Source organism: Poecilia formosa, unplaced genomic scaffold (genome assembly GCF_000485575.1).
Source record: "Poecilia formosa unplaced genomic scaffold, Poecilia_formosa-5.1.2 Scaffold4, whole genome shotgun sequence".
NCBI classification, from domain to species: domain Eukaryota; kingdom Metazoa; phylum Chordata; class Actinopteri; order Cyprinodontiformes; family Poeciliidae; genus Poecilia; species Poecilia formosa.
This window is the reverse complement of record NW_006799943.1, coordinates 4,929,215-4,947,729: the sequence shown is the minus strand read 5'-3', so window position 1 is coordinate 4,947,729 and position 18,515 is coordinate 4,929,215. Positions and strand designations below refer to the sequence as shown.

The 18,515-nt window shown below is 41.1% G+C and overlaps 3 protein-coding genes across 8 annotated transcripts in view; 2 read left to right on the top strand and 1 right to left on the bottom strand.

Annotated features, from left to right (window-relative positions):
• Nucleotides 1–443: 443 nt before the first annotated feature.
• On the top strand, nt 444–4,302 carry LOC103144000 (uncharacterized protein C17orf62 homolog). Of its 4 annotated transcripts, none has more exons than XM_016675954.1 (6): nt 444–602; nt 2,262–2,355; nt 2,465–2,506; nt 2,588–2,758; nt 2,880–3,024; nt 3,546–4,302. In XM_016675954.1, the coding sequence occupies exons 2-6, from the start codon at nt 2,268–2,270 to the stop codon at nt 3,670–3,672; spliced, it is 573 nt and encodes a 190-aa protein (XP_016531440.1). In that variant the 5' UTR covers nt 444–602; nt 2,262–2,267; the 3' UTR covers nt 3,673–4,302. The 4 variants fall into 4 exon arrangements, with proteins under 4 accessions (XP_016531440.1, XP_007560812.1, XP_007560830.1 ...); XM_007560750.2 differs by having other exon boundaries at nt 444–610; nt 2,268–2,355; XM_007560768.2 differs by lacking the exon at nt 444–602 and adding an exon at nt 1,044–1,191 and having other exon boundaries at nt 2,268–2,355.
• Nucleotides 4,235–9,287, bottom strand: hexd (hexosaminidase d). Of its 3 annotated transcripts, none has more exons than XM_007560789.1 (12): nt 9,205–9,287; nt 7,953–8,041; nt 7,764–7,879; nt 7,412–7,499; nt 7,166–7,330; nt 6,904–7,087; nt 6,688–6,759; nt 6,103–6,301; nt 5,762–5,923; nt 5,581–5,688; nt 4,756–4,845; nt 4,235–4,666 (listed from the first exon to the last, which is right to left on the bottom strand). In XM_007560789.1, the coding sequence occupies exons 2-12, from the start codon at nt 8,034–8,036 to the stop codon at nt 4,495–4,497; spliced, it is 1,440 nt and encodes a 479-aa protein (XP_007560851.1). In that variant the 5' UTR covers nt 8,037–8,041; nt 9,205–9,287; the 3' UTR covers nt 4,235–4,494. The 3 variants fall into 3 exon arrangements, with proteins under 3 accessions (XP_007560851.1, XP_007560842.1, XP_007560860.1); XM_007560780.2 differs by having other exon boundaries at nt 9,065–9,210; XM_007560798.1 differs by lacking the exon at nt 9,205–9,287 and having other exon boundaries at nt 7,412–7,512.
• Nucleotides 9,288–9,323: 36 nt separating this feature from the next.
• The window catches only part of ogfod3 (2-oxoglutarate and iron dependent oxygenase domain containing 3), a 23,146-nt gene continuing 13,954 nt past the window's right edge, over nt 9,324–18,515 (top strand). Inside the window, exons 1-7 of the mRNA XM_007560739.2 lie at nt 9,324–9,481; nt 10,002–10,228; nt 12,189–12,264; nt 12,344–12,386; nt 16,474–16,538; nt 17,015–17,071; nt 18,053–18,206. Coding sequence (XP_007560801.1) covers nt 9,414–9,481; nt 10,002–10,228; nt 12,189–12,264; nt 12,344–12,386; nt 16,474–16,538; nt 17,015–17,071; nt 18,053–18,206 — 690 coding nt within the window. The 5' untranslated portion in view covers nt 9,324–9,413. The remainder of the gene's footprint in view (nt 9,482–10,001; nt 10,229–12,188; nt 12,265–12,343; nt 12,387–16,473; nt 16,539–17,014; nt 17,072–18,052; nt 18,207–18,515) is intronic.

Genomic DNA, 18,515 nt, shown 5'->3' with positions numbered 1-18,515 from the left:
GACTTCTTTGACACAGGAGTGCTTGTTGACTTTCCTACCTAGGAGTTGAAAATTCTGAGAAATTCATCATGGTGACAATGCAAAATGGAAAAACCAATGTGTTTCTTTTAATTACTTTTTTGGCTCTAGTGGCCTTTAGCTGACCACAGTAAGTCGTCAGGTAAATGGATTGTGAAAAAGTGTGGAGACATGAGGCAAAGGGACTCGAACCTGTGACGGCCATGAAGAGGACTGGGTACATGGGTCACGTGCTTTACCAGTACGTTTTTCCGTCCATATGATCAAAAATATAATCTACGATCAAAACGTTTATAATTTGATTTGACAAATACAAATTATTCCAACACCACGAGTTTGTGAAGACATCTGGAACCACTGCTGCACAGTGCCATCTTTTCAAATTTTACTTTGAAAGTCATCTCAGCTGAGCGCATCCAATCAGAGTTCACGAAACCAGGAAGGAAGAGTCACCCATTCAAGACGGTTGTTGCGACAACATGAATTCAATTTCCTCGTAATTCAGTAATGTGGTGCACGTTTTATCGTGTAATTGCTATTTCTTTTTAAATTTACAAGGACCAAAGTTCACGGAGGAAAAAAAAAAATTAAGGTAAGGAATGACAAAAAATATAAAATGGCTGCATTGGTTTCTCCTTGCTGGGTGAGTTGATGAAATGGAGAGCTGATCTACGCCTCACTTACAGGATTATTCATAATGAAAACATGTATTTCATGTTTTAGCTTCAGTTTATGGATCAGGTCATACAGCAGAAAAGAAACGCATATGAGGGCAGATATGTTTATGTTGTCACTTCTTGACAATATTGCTGCTAAGTGGGTTGAAATATGACAAAGCAGTTTGTGCTTCATACAGATTATATAATATATATTCATAAATGTATTCTAAAGAAGCTTTGACTCACACCAAGAAAATCTCTTTTTCATAGTGAGTGGATTTCAGGTGTCTGAAGTCACTGTGAACGTGGAAAGACGGTCCCATTAATTGCTCAGCTTCCTTTCGGCTTGAAGACGTCTTAATTTGGGGAGTGTTGCAGATTTGTGGTGAAACAGGAAGTCTCTTCAACTTGGAGTAGAACAACTCAGCCACCAGCTTCTTCATTACTGAGCTCTTTCCTAACAAGTGGAAAAAAAGCTTAGAATACTTAGTCAAACATAATTATTAAAACTACAGTAAGTTATTATAGCTATCCTTTATTTAACTGAAGACTTTGAACAGTCGTTTAAAAAGACTTTCAGCTTTATGTTGGTGGAAATGTTGGAAAAATGGTCTAAGAAGCAGCTAATTCCAGCAAGATGATTATCTGTAACAAGTGTTTCGGTCATGAAAGGTTGTTAATTTGAGGCGAACCTCAAACATGCTTGAGATTGAGAGAAGGCGAACAGAATGAATGAAAAACTTTCTGTTAAAGGAAACCAGAGCAAACAACATATGATTTGGACAATTTCAGACATTTAGAAGTATTTAGTAGTGTAACTGCAGTATAATTTTTTTTCAAAGATATTTTAGATGTGTACGCCAGACGGAAGTTGAGCCTCTGTAATTCCTTGCAGTCTAAAGACAAATGCTCGCACATAACAGCAACCACACATTTATGGTGCATGTTCTCCTTTTCAACGCTGGAAGGTGTCCAAAGGTGGTGATGCTGCATTGCAAAGTGCTGATGCAGCAGCAAACTGTCCACTGATGGTCTTGTGCACCCGTGGATCAGTGCACAAGACTACTATGAAGATTTTTATTTAAGATTGCGGGACAAACTCCCACCAACATCGCCACCACCGTCCCTTTTGTTTATGAAGAAATTGAAGTCTTTTAAGTCTGCTGTTAAACTTTCTAAAGATGTAAAAAACAAACATGTTTTTCATAAAAGTTGCCTTAAGGCAGGGGTGGGCAACTCCAGGCCTCGAGGGCCGGTCTCCTGCAACTTTTATGTTTCTCTACTTCAGCACACCTGAGTCAAACAATGAGGTCGTTAGCAGGACTCTGGAGAACCTGACTGCACTTATTAGGTGATTCAGCTGTTGGATTCAAGTGTGTTGGACCAGGGAGACGTCTAAGAGTTGCAGGACACCGGCCCTCGAGGACCAGGATTGCCCACCCCTGCCTTAGAGAGTCTTGGACTGGCTTAGTAAAGCAATTAAATTTAATCACACATACAACACCGGATCACAAAAACACTTTATTTTTATTTGATAACAGTTTTAAACCAGGAAATCTCATCATCTCTAACATTCCTGCCTCTGTTCAGATGGGCTACATGACAGTAGAGACAAACAGTCCCACTCTGCTCCACCTCAAGAGATCTCCTGGTATCCGCTCATGGTCTCTTCTCGTTGGTAAGTTTGTTTTTGATCAGGTGATCCACCTGACTTCCATAAAACCTACAAGCACTTTGGAGTTTCCCTTTAAGTTTCTCTTCAGAATCCCAAAACTTTCTCTTTGCAGGTATAGCCTCTGCAGGGCTGGCGGCTGCGTACTACAGCTCAGGTATGGAAACGCAACTTATTTGTCCCACGTTTGCCCAAAGCAACAACTGCTCACCGTTGCTCTCTGCTTTGTGTGTCACAGACAGCGTCCTGTGGAAGCTCTTCTACATCACAGGCTGCCTGTTTGTGGCCCTTCAGAACATGGACGACTGGGAGGAGGCCGTGTTCGACAAGACCAGGAAAGTGGTGGAGCTCAAGACCATCAGCCTGTACACTCTGGTGCTGACGATGTGGAGGAGAGGACATGAGAGACGTCAGTGAAACCACTAAGTGTTCGGTGATTGAGTGGAACGGCGGACTCCGTTAGTGTGAGGCCGTCACACAACCGCTCCGGGTCTAAATGCGTTCTCTCTCTCTCTCTCTCTCTCTTTCAGTCGTGCTGGACCTGACGCAGCTCTGTGACATTTGTGTCGATGAGGAGAGGGTCCGATACCTGGGGAAGGGTTATCATGTGATGCTGAGGTTGGCAGCTGGCATCTCCTACCCCCTCACCCAGAGTGCCACCATGGGAGGACGTAGGTAGGCCATCAGTAGGAAATGAAAGAAAATCCAACATATGTCTCTGTAAATAATAGGGATGCAAACAATTAATCGACTTACCATTAACTGTTGGTTTGATTAAAATTAGTTCCAATCGATGAATTGATGAGGTCCGCTTCTTGGAGCTTCTTTGAGTGTTGTAGTTTGGCCGCCATCCAGAAGAGGGCGTCGCTGTGCGTCAGTTGACGCATAGGAAAAAAGATGGCGGAAAAAGTATAGAGAAACTGTCCGATCAGTTCGGTGTGGAATGCGAAATTCACTTTATGCGGTTCTGTTTTGAAATATAAACACTTGAAAAGCTCTTAAGAGTTCATCTCATTGAGCCGAACTGCAAGACGGAGCAGCGTCAGCATATTATACAAAAATATAACCCTTTATGTTATGTACATACATGCCAACTTTTGCTAATTGAGTGTAGAAAGCCATTGAACTTGGTTATGAAAGTTATGTAGGAAGTTCCAGGAACCCTTGGTGACCTGCTTCTTTGTGTTGCCTTGCAGTGACGTCGAGGCGGTGGCCTCATTGTTGAAGCGCTTCCTGGGACTGGATCAGACGCAGCGGAAGCAGCAGGAATACGAAGACTACGGAGAGGACGACAGCACGGACTCGGATAATGAGGCAGACTAACGCTAGACTATATGGAACATGGGGCGAATTAACTTGAGCCATCACGACAATGCAAAGACATTGCAGAGAATGAGTCTCGCCACACATTCTGATCGTTATTCTCTTGTTTTGTTTATAAATTTTTTCCTAAATAATGCTTCACACACGGTGGTTTCCGCAAAGATTATGTGTTCTGAACTAATTACTGTTTAAGAGCACGAGTTAGATTATGGATCTAGTGTTGCTCCCTGCTGAGATAATAATTATTTGTTTGGGAGACGATGGAAAGTGCCTTTTCCCACGGTTTCCTAGACTCACCCAGCTCAGATCCACCTTCTTGCATGTCCTCCTGGGTCCAAGGAATGCATGTGCAAGTCATAATTGAGCATGAGGAACTTCTTCCTGGCGACACGATTAAGTCTGTCGTTACTTCCTATTGACGTTTAAGCCGTTTTTTGTGCGAACCAAAGACTAAATCTCAGGTAATCTAAAGTTTTTTGTCAAATGTTTTTTTTTTTTTTTTAGTTAAGTGATTTCTGATTGGTAATGTCTAAAAAAAAAAACAAGAAATGAGTTTTCTAGAAGGGTTGAATGATTTTTATTTCGTTGTATTCGTTTGCTTTTCGATTGTTCATCTTTTATTAATTCTTAACAAAACTTGACATTCCTCTTTTCTTTGATACACTTACCTCTGCTCACATCAACTTACATGGAGATGCAGAATCACACAGAAAAAGAAACATAAACTACCACTAGCATTCTCTTAGCTTAGCTTAGATTTAATGTTAGGAAATTGTAATCTCAGATAGTCCAGTGCTAAAGCTGGAATGAGCCTTGAATCTTTCATGGCACCATTTCCTTTACACAGCCCGGGATGGCATCAATAATCCGCTGCAGTGGAGCCGTTACAGGGCTGACGTGTTCCTCCATCCACTCCTCGGCCGTAGAGTCTGGATAAAGATTTACCATCTCTTTTCTCACGGCTTCTACCATCTTCTGTAATGTGTCCAAATACCTGAGACGTAACCAGAAAGAAGCCAAACTATAAGCCAGACTGGACAGAGCAACCCACTCATTATCGTTCCAAATATTTAAAATGCTTACCCTGAGGCTTGGCTGTGAATGAGGATGGAGTTTAACGGGTTCACCATCTTCCTCTGTCTGTGGTAGGGACTGAACCAGCCTCTTACAAGCCTATAAAAGCACAACAAATAAGAAGAAGAGAAATTGTCAAGCTCTAAACATGTTAAAGGAAAGTTCATTGAACTGAAAAGCTGAAGCTAAGGCTAGTGGCTATTTAGCAACAAGATGTGGAGACTGGTCTTGTTTTATAGTGGGAACAGTTATTTGTGGAGTTCAGAAGTAAAGCTCTTTTTTTTTTATTACCGTTTGTAGATTTGAGGTACTTAAAACAGATTAACCACATTGTAGTCTCGACTGAAATCTGCGTTTATTGTAAGCTAAGCTAGCCGAATGCTAGTGGCAGCTCACATTTGTAGTAGGAAGATGAGATTCTCCAAATTAAATGCAGCAGAAATCAACTGGAATACAAACTTGGAAAATTAGAGTTTCCTCACAAACGCCAATATCAAAATTCAAAATGGCGGCTGCAGGAATTGGAAAAAGTAAGCAGCTTCTTACTGTATAAGTTACAGTAAGCAACCATTTTTTCCACTGCTGTTGCTATGCAACTTGTCCTTTCAATTGTAGTACATACTATTGTACAATTATTTTTAATCAAAATTTTTTCTACAATGTCGGAAAGCATAAAATGCAGGTAAATACACTGTTATTGCCCCTCTGTGTTTGCAGTGGGAAGTTATTTAACAATATGACTTCTGAGACAAATTAAGCCTGGCTTTCGTATTTGAACAATATTCTTGACAAAATGATAAAACAAATTCCCCCCGAAAACTGAAGACAACTTACATATTGCTTTCAAAAAATCTTAACTCTTCTGAGTTGAGCAGTGAATTTATCTCAACGATTAATTCTGCCAGCCTCCTGCCTGGGAACAGTGACTCGTCAGCGGAAGTCCTGAAAGACACACAGAGAAACTCTTGACTTCAAGTCGGACCTTGTTGTTTGCTAAATCGGTGTTGGACCTCACCTCTCCATGGCTTCAATCTCCACTGAAGACACTCCCAGCATCTCTGTTACGTTTCTACGAGCCTCAGTGCTGAATTCTCCATGGTTAAGTGTCTGTAGGCAGGATGCTAGGGAGGGGAGAGCTACAGGAAGTAGCTCACACAGTACAGACAGGTGGTCATACCTTGGTTGGTGGGAAAAAGGGAAAACTGAATTAGAAAATCAAGTTTTTTTTTTCTCATTTTGTCAACTCCCAACATATTTTATTAGAATTTTATATCTGAGCATTGCAATAAAGACACATAAAAATTCATTGCTTGTCTCTTGGGAAAATGTAAGTAAGCCACTTCCTCTGATTCTTACCTCTGCCAGCCTGTGATGGCGATGCCCCTCATGTTAATGGCAGCAGACAGAGAAGCAGCCACCTTCAGCCACTGCAGGTGATTATCCACGTGTGTTTGGGTGCAGGTCACGCAGGTGTCAACGGAAGTGGAGCCTTTGAAGGAGCTGGCTGCCCACAGATCGGACATACCAGCACCGTGGTACTTCTCCAGCAAAGACACTGAAAACAGTCGGGGAATGTTTGAGTCGGGGTGTCGGTGCAGTTCAGTTAACCTTAATAATCTGGAAAACTAAATTCAAAACGTTTTCATTCATTTGCGGTGTTTTCATTCCCGACAGTGCGGTAGACGTGGTTTGATTGCGAACCAAACTGGCAACATTAGTTATATTTTCCGCTGCTGTAGCTTACTTTCACAGATTGGGGGCACAGCTTTTTCAAACATTAAAACCTCTGAAGAAGACACTGACCTAAACTTCCTTCTTCATTAAATTTAAACAAAAATCAGGTATCATCAGATTTTTAGTGGTTGTAGGATTTCTCTTTTGTCTTTGGCTGACCACTGACCAAATTCATGATTCTGAGGAGCATCAGGAGAAGTGTCTCACCAGTTTTATCCACGTTCAGGTTTGGGGTGTAGTCCCATAACATGGGCTGCACTAGTCCTACTAATCCACTTGCTGTCATGTGGGGGAATCAAATCAAGAAGGGTTTAAATGAAGACATGTCCAATCAAGTGGACTGAAGAGAAAAATACAGCCTACAGAATCTGAGATGTTGGCGATTGGCTGATTTGGACGGAAAGCGCTACGTTTCCTCCTCACCTTTCAACGTGTCCTGGCTCATGCCTCTCATCATGTCATCCCACATTATGATATTCATGTCAGGCCACGCCTCTTTAATAGCCTTGGCAACTTTGGTCACATGACTGAGGAAAAGCTGTTCCACTGAGTGACCGGTTGAAGCCAGCCAGAGCTTGGAGTCCTCCCCTTCTCCAAGAGAGTAAACCTTAAAGCATTTAAAACGGGAGCATGTATGAGACAAAGACAGAGAGCTTGAAGCCTCCAATCACAGGAAGACTCCTACCTCATCTGCCCCTATGTGGACCGTTCTTAGATGGGGATGCAGCTCAACCACCTGTCTCAGCATCTCCATCACCATCTTGACTCCATCCTCTTTGTGGGGATTAAGGGTGCCAATGCAGTGAGGGACCTCTCTAAGGTGCCACAGGGTCCGGTGCTTCAACACAAACTACACAGAGAGGGAGATTAAAAGCTCATACAACTTCAGAATATACAACTTAAAGAGACAAATTGTAGGGTTTTACCACACCTCCATGTGACCAAAAGTCTGCACCAGTGGGATCACCTCCATGCCTCTTGCTTTGGCAGATTCCTGAATGGACAGCACCTGCTCTCGGCTAAAAACATCGACTGATGAAGGTACGAGATACTGGTTAGCAAACCAAGCTTAAAGAATTTACTAACTCAAACTGTTACATATTTTGTCGTGCTACAGCAATAAGCTTTTTTTTAATTGACTAAGAAAAACCCTAAGGCAGCAGCCGAACTGTGAGGTTGAAGGAGACATTTTCAACATTTGTGCTATTTATCAGTAAAATACCAATATGAAAAAGCAGATAAAATAAAAAGTTGTGTGGATCCAGTGACACCCTGATCTGCACCTGTAAGTGGGCTGCACTGTGGCTTGCAGGAGCTGCAGCTCTCCCTCGTAGGGGAACATGTCCTCATACTCCACCAGCAGGCCGTCCACACCCAGCCGAGAGAAGAGCTCGATCAGCTGAGGAGGTGAAGCACAGTGAACAGGAACCACTGAGCAGGTGTGTGAATGCCAGAAGAAAGAAAGGGCTCACCTGGTGAAGGTATTCAATTCGTGGCGGGGCGCCTTTCAAATCCAAGTGGACCAATTTCTTTCCTTTGGGCCACGGTGGATTCATTCTGCCTGCAGAAAAATGTGTGATCATTCAGGTATTTTTGACGAGTTTCTTGCATGTTGATTACGTGTGAAAATTTAACTTGTAACAAACGTGCAGCAATATGTTTGTGAACACACTTTTTGGTACTGGATATGTGTTATTTTGCCCTTTTACCATTTTGTACATTGGCTGTTTGGGTAATACCTTACCAGCTCTTTTAAATATGAAATATAGCTAATACAGACAGTGATGGAAGTACGGAAGTGTGGTTTTATGACTCAGGAAACTGTTCCATACAGGGTTCAGAACCAAAAACACAGTGAAATACAGTACTATTTGAACATAATACAATTCATTTATGTTATACATGGTTTGTGAGCTTTTTTATGGTTGTTTATGGTCCACAATTAATGAAAATAATGACCTACAAAGAAAACTGATAAATAATAGTTTATGCGCATGGTGGGAAATTATTAGTTAATGAGAACAAAGCGGAAGAAACGATCAGATATAAACACGAAGGTAAAAAATGGGACCAGACCTAAAGCCGTAAACGACGCCAGAAACAGTTCATGTTTTTGGCGTCACTGGCTTTCCGTACTGGACTTAATACTCGCTTTGACTATTTTAAAAATCATTTTCTACAATATCCTCATAGTCTACCGTACGGAAATATGTCGAGACTACAATAAATAACATCTTTAGCAGGAGATCGCTTACAGAGTCCTTATATTTCATAACAATTTGGGGTCAGAACCCAAATAAATAGAAATGAAGTTTAGAAAAAAATTGTTCAATCAAATGGTATCATACAAAAGCCTGGGTCATTTTCTATGTATTTATATCCATAATTAATGACAATGTGTAAGTATATGTAAATAAGAAGTTAAACTCATTGGTAATAAAGAATTTCTTCAGGACAAGAATATAGAAGCAAACGCGTTAAAACGAAATGCAGACATACATCTTCGAAGGCCTAGAATTAACCAATCGACTCAGAGCCCCTCTAAGGTCCGTTTCTTTTTCTACTTCCGGTCAGTGTAACCTACCTTGTCAGGTAGCGCCTATATATCTTTAAGAGAAAACTCTGATAAAGTGTGAGCTCCGTGCAAAGCGTTTAAAATTGGAGCGTGTGCGGTTCAAAGAGCTAAATCAGTCAAGAAAGGAGCTTTCAGCTTAAAAATCAAACCTGTTTGTTTTCTCCAGCTGCAGCGGAACTACTTTGCACGTGGACCAATGACAGCTACGCTTTCTCTTCTGGGAGAGCCAATGGGGTGGGCCGACACAAGTGTTAGCAGGAAGTGGGGGAGCTTCCGGCTGGCGTATGAGCTGTTGGCGGGGTGTGCGGGATGTTTGCTGTGTGCAAACAGCTGTTGGTTGAAAGCTAGCTGAGGCGACATGGCTCTGCTACGACTGAGGAACCCAAAGGGCCCGAATGCAGCAGAGATAGAGAGGAAAATTAAAAGGTAAGCTAATGAAACAAAGCTAATTTTCACCATTAAAGGAGGCTGGAGACGCTGAATGGGGGCGAAAATTCCAGCTTCGGCCAGTAAAACAAGTTTTAAAGCTCGACCTGAGTCGAGGTTTTTTTTCTTCTTTTAAGTAAAACGGTGTTACAGAAGCTCTTATTAAGTATAATCTTATACCGGTTTGTTAAATATACAGTGCACATTGCAATGTCACAACCACAAACTCAGATGCCTGTAATTAGGATTTTATGCCACACACCAACTCAAAATAGTACAAAACTGTGAAGTGTTGGATGTTTCTTTTAACACTCTTTTCAAACACAAAGCTAAAAAAAGTGTTGGGTGTGTTCATCCCCCTTTTCTTTGACACCCCTAAATACAGTCTAGTTCTACTAACTGCCTCCAGAGTTCACTTTTTCAACATAGACACCTAATAAATTAAAGAAATTCAATTACAATCTTTGTGTATGTTGTTATGTTATGCTTATTTTCACTCACCTTTGTCCGTCCTGACCAGGGGAAATGCCCTGAGGCAGGGGTCTTCGTGGCGGGGCTCGCGGGGGCTCCTGGCATTGCTCCTGGTCGCTCTGTGTGCTAGTACAGTTGCCGCCTGGCTATACCTGGCTTCCTTGGACAGTGACATCACAGAAACTCTGGCCAGTCGGAGGGAAATGATCTCGCCTCAGCCCAGAGTCTACAGTGTTCAATGCTCAGAGGACTACGAAAACTACAAGCGCTACCCAGGTGACGCTCTGGGCTCTACTGAAAAAACCCCCCATCTAATTTCTTTCTTTCTATTCTCAGTTACAGGGAGCCAGTGTAGGGACTTTAAAACTGGGGTGATGTGATCTATCGTCAGGGTTCTGCAGCTGTCTCATTGGTTGATTGATTGATTTTTTCCATTTTTAAAATTTTTTTGGTAGACCTATGAAGACGCTGTTAGACACTGTTAATCAACGTGACTAAAGATAAATGCATGGATAAGTTTCTCTAGACATTGCTGGGACATTATCCCTTTAATTGTGGAAATGCTCTTCAGACGATAGAAGGCCAACGTTGTAACTGTCTTTATGTCTATTTAAAGGTTTATCTCTTGAGTCCATCACTACACCCAGATTTTGGATTTTGGGCCTGCTTACTAATTTCTATGTGTAATAACTGAAGCTACATGCTGACTCTAGATCATTCACTTTTGCTTCTGTTAAGCTGGAGAAAATTCTGGCACATCCACACACCTTTGAGAAAATGGGCCCCGGTCTTTGACTACATTCTTTGTGGCACACTTAAGTCTAGCCAGAATTAAGAGTGCCACTCTTTCCAACCTTGAACCTCTTCCCACGAAGTGTGCAGTTTCTTTCTTATTATACATTCTTTATCGTCTTCACAGTTGCAAGGACCTGCTGTATGTCCCATGAAGACATTTTAGGGTCTTTGAAGACAGTTTGCTTTAGTGGGGAGCCTGCTTTTAAAGCTTTACCTGAGCACGTTAGCAGTTGCTTAAGCTGTTCTCCACTTTACTATTTTCTGTGCTGTACATTGACTGGTTGCCAATTCAAGTGTGGCATCTTTAAATCCCTTAGCAAACTCACAGGCTGCTGCCCTGTGTCAGTTTCACTCATGACACAATTACTATTGCCACTCTCACTCCAGCTGTCAGCAGCATGTTAAATTAAATATTCTAGGTAAACGTCCTTCAAAATGCTGAAAAAAAACAACGTAATTCTGTGCACCGGATCTGGTACAGCTTTGTGACATAGTCTGTTAGTATTTATCGATAAGTTAGTAGACTAGATCAATGTTTCAACTAAAATCCAAAACAAGTTGGAAAACTGACCATGACAGCATGTTTTGTAGATGACAAGACATATCTAAAGTCAACTTGAATGATTTTCTCAGTATCATATGACTTAATATTAATTAAGGGTGACTTCGTAAATTTGTTCCCACAGCTGAATTTGTCTTTCTTGTAAGCAATCAAAAAATATTGGAGTTTTTTTTGTTTTTTCCATCCTGTTGACCAGCAGAGTAACCAAACCAAACTCTTCTCTGGCATCTATTTAAAGGGACTTTAATATATGTAGATTGAGCCCCTAACTTACTGTCAGATTTCAGTTGTTGAACTCTGTATTTTTTCCAGCAATAATGTACATTTTGATCCACAAGGTGGCACTGCAGACTAAGTGTGTATATGACAACATGTCACTGAAAAGTCAAGAATGTTTGATCAGTGATTTCTCTAAATGAGGGGTGTCAAACTCCAGTCCTCCAGGGCCGCTGTCCTGCAGTTTTTAGATGTGCCACAGGTACAAAACACTGGAATGAAACGGCTCCTTCTTGTGTAGATCTGTTCTCCAGAGCCTTGCAAATGACCTAATTATTCTATTCAGGTGTGGTGCAGCAGAGACGCATCTAAAAGTTGCAGGACAGCGGCCCTTGAGGACTGGAGTTTGACACCTGTTCTCTAAATGAGCCGCAGCAATGTTTGAAGCTATTCAACTATGGATATACGTGTAATTTGCTGCAAGATTTAATTTTAGTCCTGCCTCAAAACAGGAAGTTGCTTAAACTTCTGCAACAATGAATCAAAACTCAGTTTACTCACACTTAGAACAAAAACTCCTTTTCATGCACTAGATGTTATTTTTGTGTGTGTTAATTTTGCAGCTGTGTTGTGAAACGCTGCCTCATGTTTCCCTGTTGTCAGGTTGCACCCCTCAGAAGTGCGGCCGAGCCGTCACTGACGGCGTGGTGACGAGCGAAGAGGCTCAGGCCCTCCGGAGGTAAACCCAGAGCCCGCATTGGCTCCTTTCCATGCGACTGCGTCGGTTTCTGAACACTTTCTTTGCTTCTCTCTCGCAGGCTGGCTGAGCGGGGGCTGGCGCTGGCCGGGTCTGAGGGAGGGGTAAATATTTCACACACCCAGATTTTAATTTCTCACAAATTAAAATCCTTGTTCACATGCAGGGTTAATACACAAAAAAAATAGTAAATGGAAAATGTTTGCTATAAAATAATGCTCTTTGTTAGAGCTTAAACGATTAATTGGATTAATCGTGATTAATTGGATTAACTGTAACTAATAATGATTAGTTGAGTATTGAAATAATGTCAACTAATTTAATTTAATCGTGTAAATCATAATTAATCGTGATTAATGAATTATTGAAATAATCGCCAGCTAATTTAGTAACCGATTAATCATTAAGTATTCAGACTCAAAAAAGGCAGTTTGCTGAATAAAACAACACATGCAGAGCAACAATTAAGCCAAAACTGTACAAGAAATGTATACATTCTGCATTTAAGATAAAAAAAGAAACACCTTTGTCTGTAAATATGTTTTACACAAGAATCCTCAGGGAAGCTAAAACTACAGTGTTGTATTTTTAGCTTCACCCGGTTTGAATTTACTAAAGGAATGCCTGAAAGGCAACATTTTTTTTTCTTAATTAAAAAGAGAATTGTATTATTTACAACTTTTCTACTTCCGGTTAAATGAAAAATCTGTACAATATTTCATTTTTGAATCCCACTCATCGATTAATCGCTACAACAATCATTAGATTAATCAATTACTAAAATAATTGTTAGTTATTGTTGTAGTACTCGAGACCACATTTTGATGGTCAACGGGACAAACAAGTACAGGAAAATGTTACAAAACATTCTTTTCATTCAGACAGCTGAAGCCACATGTGGACGTCTTCTCTTCAAGGAAAGAGAGACTCATCCTCAAGAGGTGTCGAGCGTACTGTATACCCGTTGCTAATTAAAAGCTCCAAAGAACAAAGACGGAGAGCTTGTTAGCGTTGATGTGTGGGAGTGTCTTTGGCAAGGCGCCAGAAGGCAATTAGCTCCTTTCAGAAGACTTCGACACTTTTCTTTCTTTAATTATTAAAGTGTGCGTACAGCATACAGCGTTTGGCGGAAGCATTGATAGACTTTGAACTATTTTTTATTTTTTTTTACATTACAGCCACAAACGTTAATGAGTTTTTTTGTTTGTTTTTTTTTCTTGTGCAGGACCAGCATAAAGTAGTACACAGTTTTGAATAGGAGAAAAATGACTCGAGTTTAAAGCAGTTAGGTTCTTACTTTTTAAATATGTATATATAAAAAAACGTGGCCCCCAATTGCTTTCAACTCAATGACTTTGGACCTCATGGATAAAAGTTTGAACGTCACTGATTTAAGTAGTTCAGTAATTGAACTCGTGATTTTTATCTGTCATTTAAAACCTCAGCAAAATACACTTAATGCTTGTAGCAAAATATGAAAACCAAAGAAATGAATAAATAAAAAAGGTTTAGTGTTTCAGGTATTTGTCCTTCTTCCAATTTTCCGATCTGGAGCCAGTTTTCACCTTTCATTGCGGCACTTTGACTTTGTGGAGGAAGTAAAACTCACCATCTTTTTAAAATAGGTTCACAGTTAATACTTTGTACCTGGACGACTAGAACTTTATTTAAAATGGCTGAAAAAAATCCAGGAATGCGAGTCTTGATTTGTGGAACTATGTCTTGTTTTCTTGGTCGATCTTTTTGTAATCGGGTTTCATTTTTTGGAGTTTGAATATAAAACTTTATTTTATTTATTTTTTTATTATTATTTTTTTTTTATAGGATCAAACATAAAAAAACCCCGAAGCTGTTTAAAACCAGCGATTGTTTTTCCGTATGCTTGCTTTTTTTTGTCCACAGTTCTCCAAATCCATCTGGGGGGGAAATCATAAAAAAACTTGAATTAAGTGAAAGACAAACATGCCACATTTTGCTTTCTTCAGCCTAAATCTGGCTTACGATAAAAATATTTACTGTATTTCACAATCCTCCCCAGTCCTGCTTATCTGTGGAGCCCGGAGATGTTTGCTTAGCCTCTCACTCGATAAGCTGCTAGTCACTAAATTAGCGGATTGCTCCTCCGGTGGGGATTCCCCCAGAAATGGCTAACGCAATTTAAGGAAGGGATTGTTTTTCCTCCATATAACGTTATACTATCATCCTGCTGCCATGGGAACGCTTCACCTGTTTTGGCAGTAGTTTGTGTGTGCCCATCATCAGGTTGGCTGCATTCTGACTGGATGTGATGGCAGAGAGCTGTAATGGGATATCTGGATAAGATGAGATGAATTAGATGAACTTGGAGTCATTTTTACAATATGGGTTTTTTTCCTGATAAGTGCGTAGGGTTACTGTACGACCCTCGGTGATCTGTGTGAGGAATGGATAAGAAACTTTCTTAGCTGGCCATAAAGAGGTTGAGCGACTGAAGTCTCTCCTCTGCCTACATCCCCCAGAATGCTGAGTGGTTCTGGATCGAAGTTCAGTGAATATTCTACATGTTGAACGTTCTATCAGATGTATTCTCTATTGATATTGATCACCTGCCCATCACTGTTATTGATTTGTTGTTCATCCCTTTAATTAAGTGAAAGTTTTGTCTTGTTTCAAGTGTTCAAAGACATCTGCTCTTGAAACTCAATCAGAAGTACTTGGTAAAATTTAGTGTGTTTTGCAGTGAAATCTGTGTTGTAGATCCAGTGCTTTGCTTAATCTTTTCCTTTCTTTGGTACACCAACAAATCCCAAAACAAACTACTGCATAGCCGGGAGATATAAAAGAAAAGAAGCAATGGTTGCTTTTCATATCCTTTCGCTTTTTTTTTTTTTTTCTACAAATAAAAATCTGAGTGTAGCATGGATTTGTATTCATCCCCTCTTAGCCAATACTCTGCAGAAACACCTTCAGCTGAGGAGTTCTGAGATCTGCTGGCCTGCATTGAGTTGGCGTCCTTTGTTAAATTCACCTTCAAACGCCGCCTTCATGAATATTTCATCGGCGCGCCTGTGAAGTGCTGTGACAGAGTCACTCGGAGTTGTGACACGTTGCCAGAAGTTTTCACAGTTGACCCAAAGATATTCCTGCTCAGCTGCTGGAAAAAAAGCTGTTATGTTTGGACTTTTAAGTGCAGTTGAAGTGGCAGAATGTTTAGATGCTCCTATCAGCGAAGTTGAGCCTGTTGTGGTAGAGAATTTATATTTACGACTGCATCTGCCGCCTTAGAGTGGTGAGATTTCTGCGATAGAGTATTAGGGACTTTTAATGTAGCGAATAAAATTATTACAAGCGGGAAAAAGTCGTACATGAACTAAGTCAAAATATTACAAGAATAAACTCATATTACAAGAACAGTCGTCGTAATATGAGAGTAGTCATATTATTGGAATAAAGTCATCGTACAAGAATAAAGCCGTGCGACAAAAGTCATGAGAATAAAGTTGTAATATGAGAAAAACGTATTGATGCGAGAATAAAATCATATGGCAAAAAATCATGAGAATCAAGCTGTAATGAGTCATAATGACACGAGAATAAATCATATTACGAGAGTAAAATAGTAATGATATAAAAATAAAATTCTAATCAGTTTCAAGACTTTGAAACGATTGTGCAATTTGAAGAAAAAAAAATCACAGACTAGACGAGTTGGTCACGTAGGATCTTTGTAACTATCCAAGTGTTTTTTTTTTTCCTCATTTAAACAACTTTTCTTTTGGTAATATTGTGTCTTTATCCTGCTAATATTTTGACTTCTTTCCTATTGCGGTAGATTTCTGCTGGGGAACACAACCTCAGATTTCAATGTAGGCATTTTCGATCCGTTCAAGTTGCACCTTACACCTGTAGAGGGCGGTGTCGCACAGTATCCCCGCGCAGAAAGAGGTGCTGAGAAAAACGGAGCGAGGAGACATCAGCTGAGATGGAAACTTTTTACAGAGTTTTCAGATATTTGAGTGAAGCAACTAAAAGCAGCAAAGCGGCCTCTGAGAAACTGACGTGTTTTGTCCCAGAAGATTTGATGAGCAGTAAACAAGTAAAGGGCAACAATCTGCAGAAAAAATAAAAACACCGGAGATTAATCGGTATTGAATCTCGTCACACATGTTACTGTAGTTGAACTGAATTGTGTAATATGTGTTTTCCCTGCAGGCCTCCATACTGGACCTTCACTCTGGAGCTCTGTCCATGGGGAAACAGTTTGTCAACATATACAGGTGGGAAGTCGCACCTTGCCTTTATTTGGCCATCTTAGCGTTTTCTGACGGGTTCTCAGAGTTTTCAGTGATATTTCTATTTCACACCGTGAGGTCAGCCACCAGTCCAGTGACCCCATCCCAGCGTCATTCATCACTCCTGTCGGAATCTGACTTTATTCGTATCGTCCGCTCTCAAATGCCCCCTCAGGTGTCATCCACCTGTCCCACCCGGCAGGGGGCCGACACCTGAGGGTTCTCAGAGAACTGAGAGGGTTCTCAGATTTTAATCAGGAAATGCTGACTTAACAGTTTCCACTCAAAAATCAAAACTTTCTGTCAGTTGCTTGCTTAAAATTTGCTGCTTTAATGTTTGACTGCAACACTTTGGAGTGCAGCTGTGTTCAGGAGAGAAACTATTTATACTACAATCATATTATTTTTCCCCCTCTCTGTCCTGTGTGTCGGTGACCTGTGGCCATGCGGTTCCGCTGCAGGTATTTTGGGGAACAGATAGCAGATGTCTTCACAGAAGAGGATTTCAAGCTTTACAGGTGACTATAAAGCAGTGGTTCCCAAACTTTTTCTCCTGGGCCCCCCCAGTGGTTTCCAAACCATTTCTGGGGCCCCCCTATGGCTTACAAATAGCTGTCTGGTTGAACGGTGTGTGTGAGCGAAGAGGGTGGAGGGCGGATTCTTAGAGACTCCCCGTTATACTCAGCCCCGGCTCTAGACGAACGGGGGGGGACCAACTTTTTTGGGGGCAAAATGAATCGTAGCTGAACATAGACAACAACACCTGTAGCCTACAAGCTACTTGTTAACAAGCTTAAGGTTCTGTATTGATATTAGCTAGTCATCTCTTAGCTAACATTACCTGCATCCAACAGCTTTACTCAACTCAGTCGGTTAGTTTGGGGGAAAAACTGTGAAAAGTTCTTTACGTTTTGCTGGTTTGCTGCCGTGATCCTAACACTCCTGCGTAGCTCCGCACAGCAGCAGCAGGTCTCCTTCACTGTGTAAACCCAGCGCAAGCGTCATAGCGCTCATGTTGCGTTTAAAGGCGGCTCGGAAAAACAGGTTACGACATGTTAACGAATTAAATTGTTTTAACTGCTGATAAAAGTGACTGAGGACACAGATATGGGAAGTGCAGAAGCCCCTACTGTATCAAATTGACATAGGAATAACAGAGTTGGCCATTCTAAGGTAAAAACCCAGCGCATACAGTGTTCATGTTTTTTTTTTTTTCTTTTCATCCTTCCCGGGCTTCCCGCGCCCCCCCTCAAACTCATAAAAGTGTATTAGAGGTAAAAGGCTCATACAGCGTCCACTGGACCCTTCTGCGGGATGGTTAAGTAAAAGTATGAAGACCTTTTTTGCCTGTTAGGATGGAAAAAAAATTAAAATGAATGTAGAATATTTAGGTATGAGCATGTCTCTCAGACAACTGTGGCTGTCAGTGTATAGGAACCATAAATCATACTGAAATCATCTTTCACCTCGGACTCGTCTCTCCCATTTTTCACCGTTAGAGATGTGCGGGGCCGGATCCAGGCCGTCATTGCCGAGACGTTTGGCTTGGACCGAACCCTGATGTACCTCACCAAGCCCACCTTCTTCTCCAGAATCAACAGCACCGCAGCCAAGACGCAGCATGACGAGTACTGGCACCCACACATCGATAAGGTAACGGACAAAAGCAGAGCCGCGAGTTTGCTTGGCCGCAGATAAGCCAGCACAGATTTAGGTTTGTGACCTCACTGCTTCCAGAGCTGCTGTGTCGGCTGGAAAAGCCTGGGGTTGAGTCACTTTACAGGTTCAGGCAATATGTGGGGGAAAATGGAGTATTGTTGTTTACTTTCTTCACTTCTTTTTTTTGTTTCTTTGTCTTTCTTTACTTCTTTCTCTACTTCTCTCTTTCTTCCATCCGGCCTCCCTATATTTCTCTGTAATTTTTGTCTCTTTTCTTGCTTTCGCCGTTCCTTTCTTCTTGGT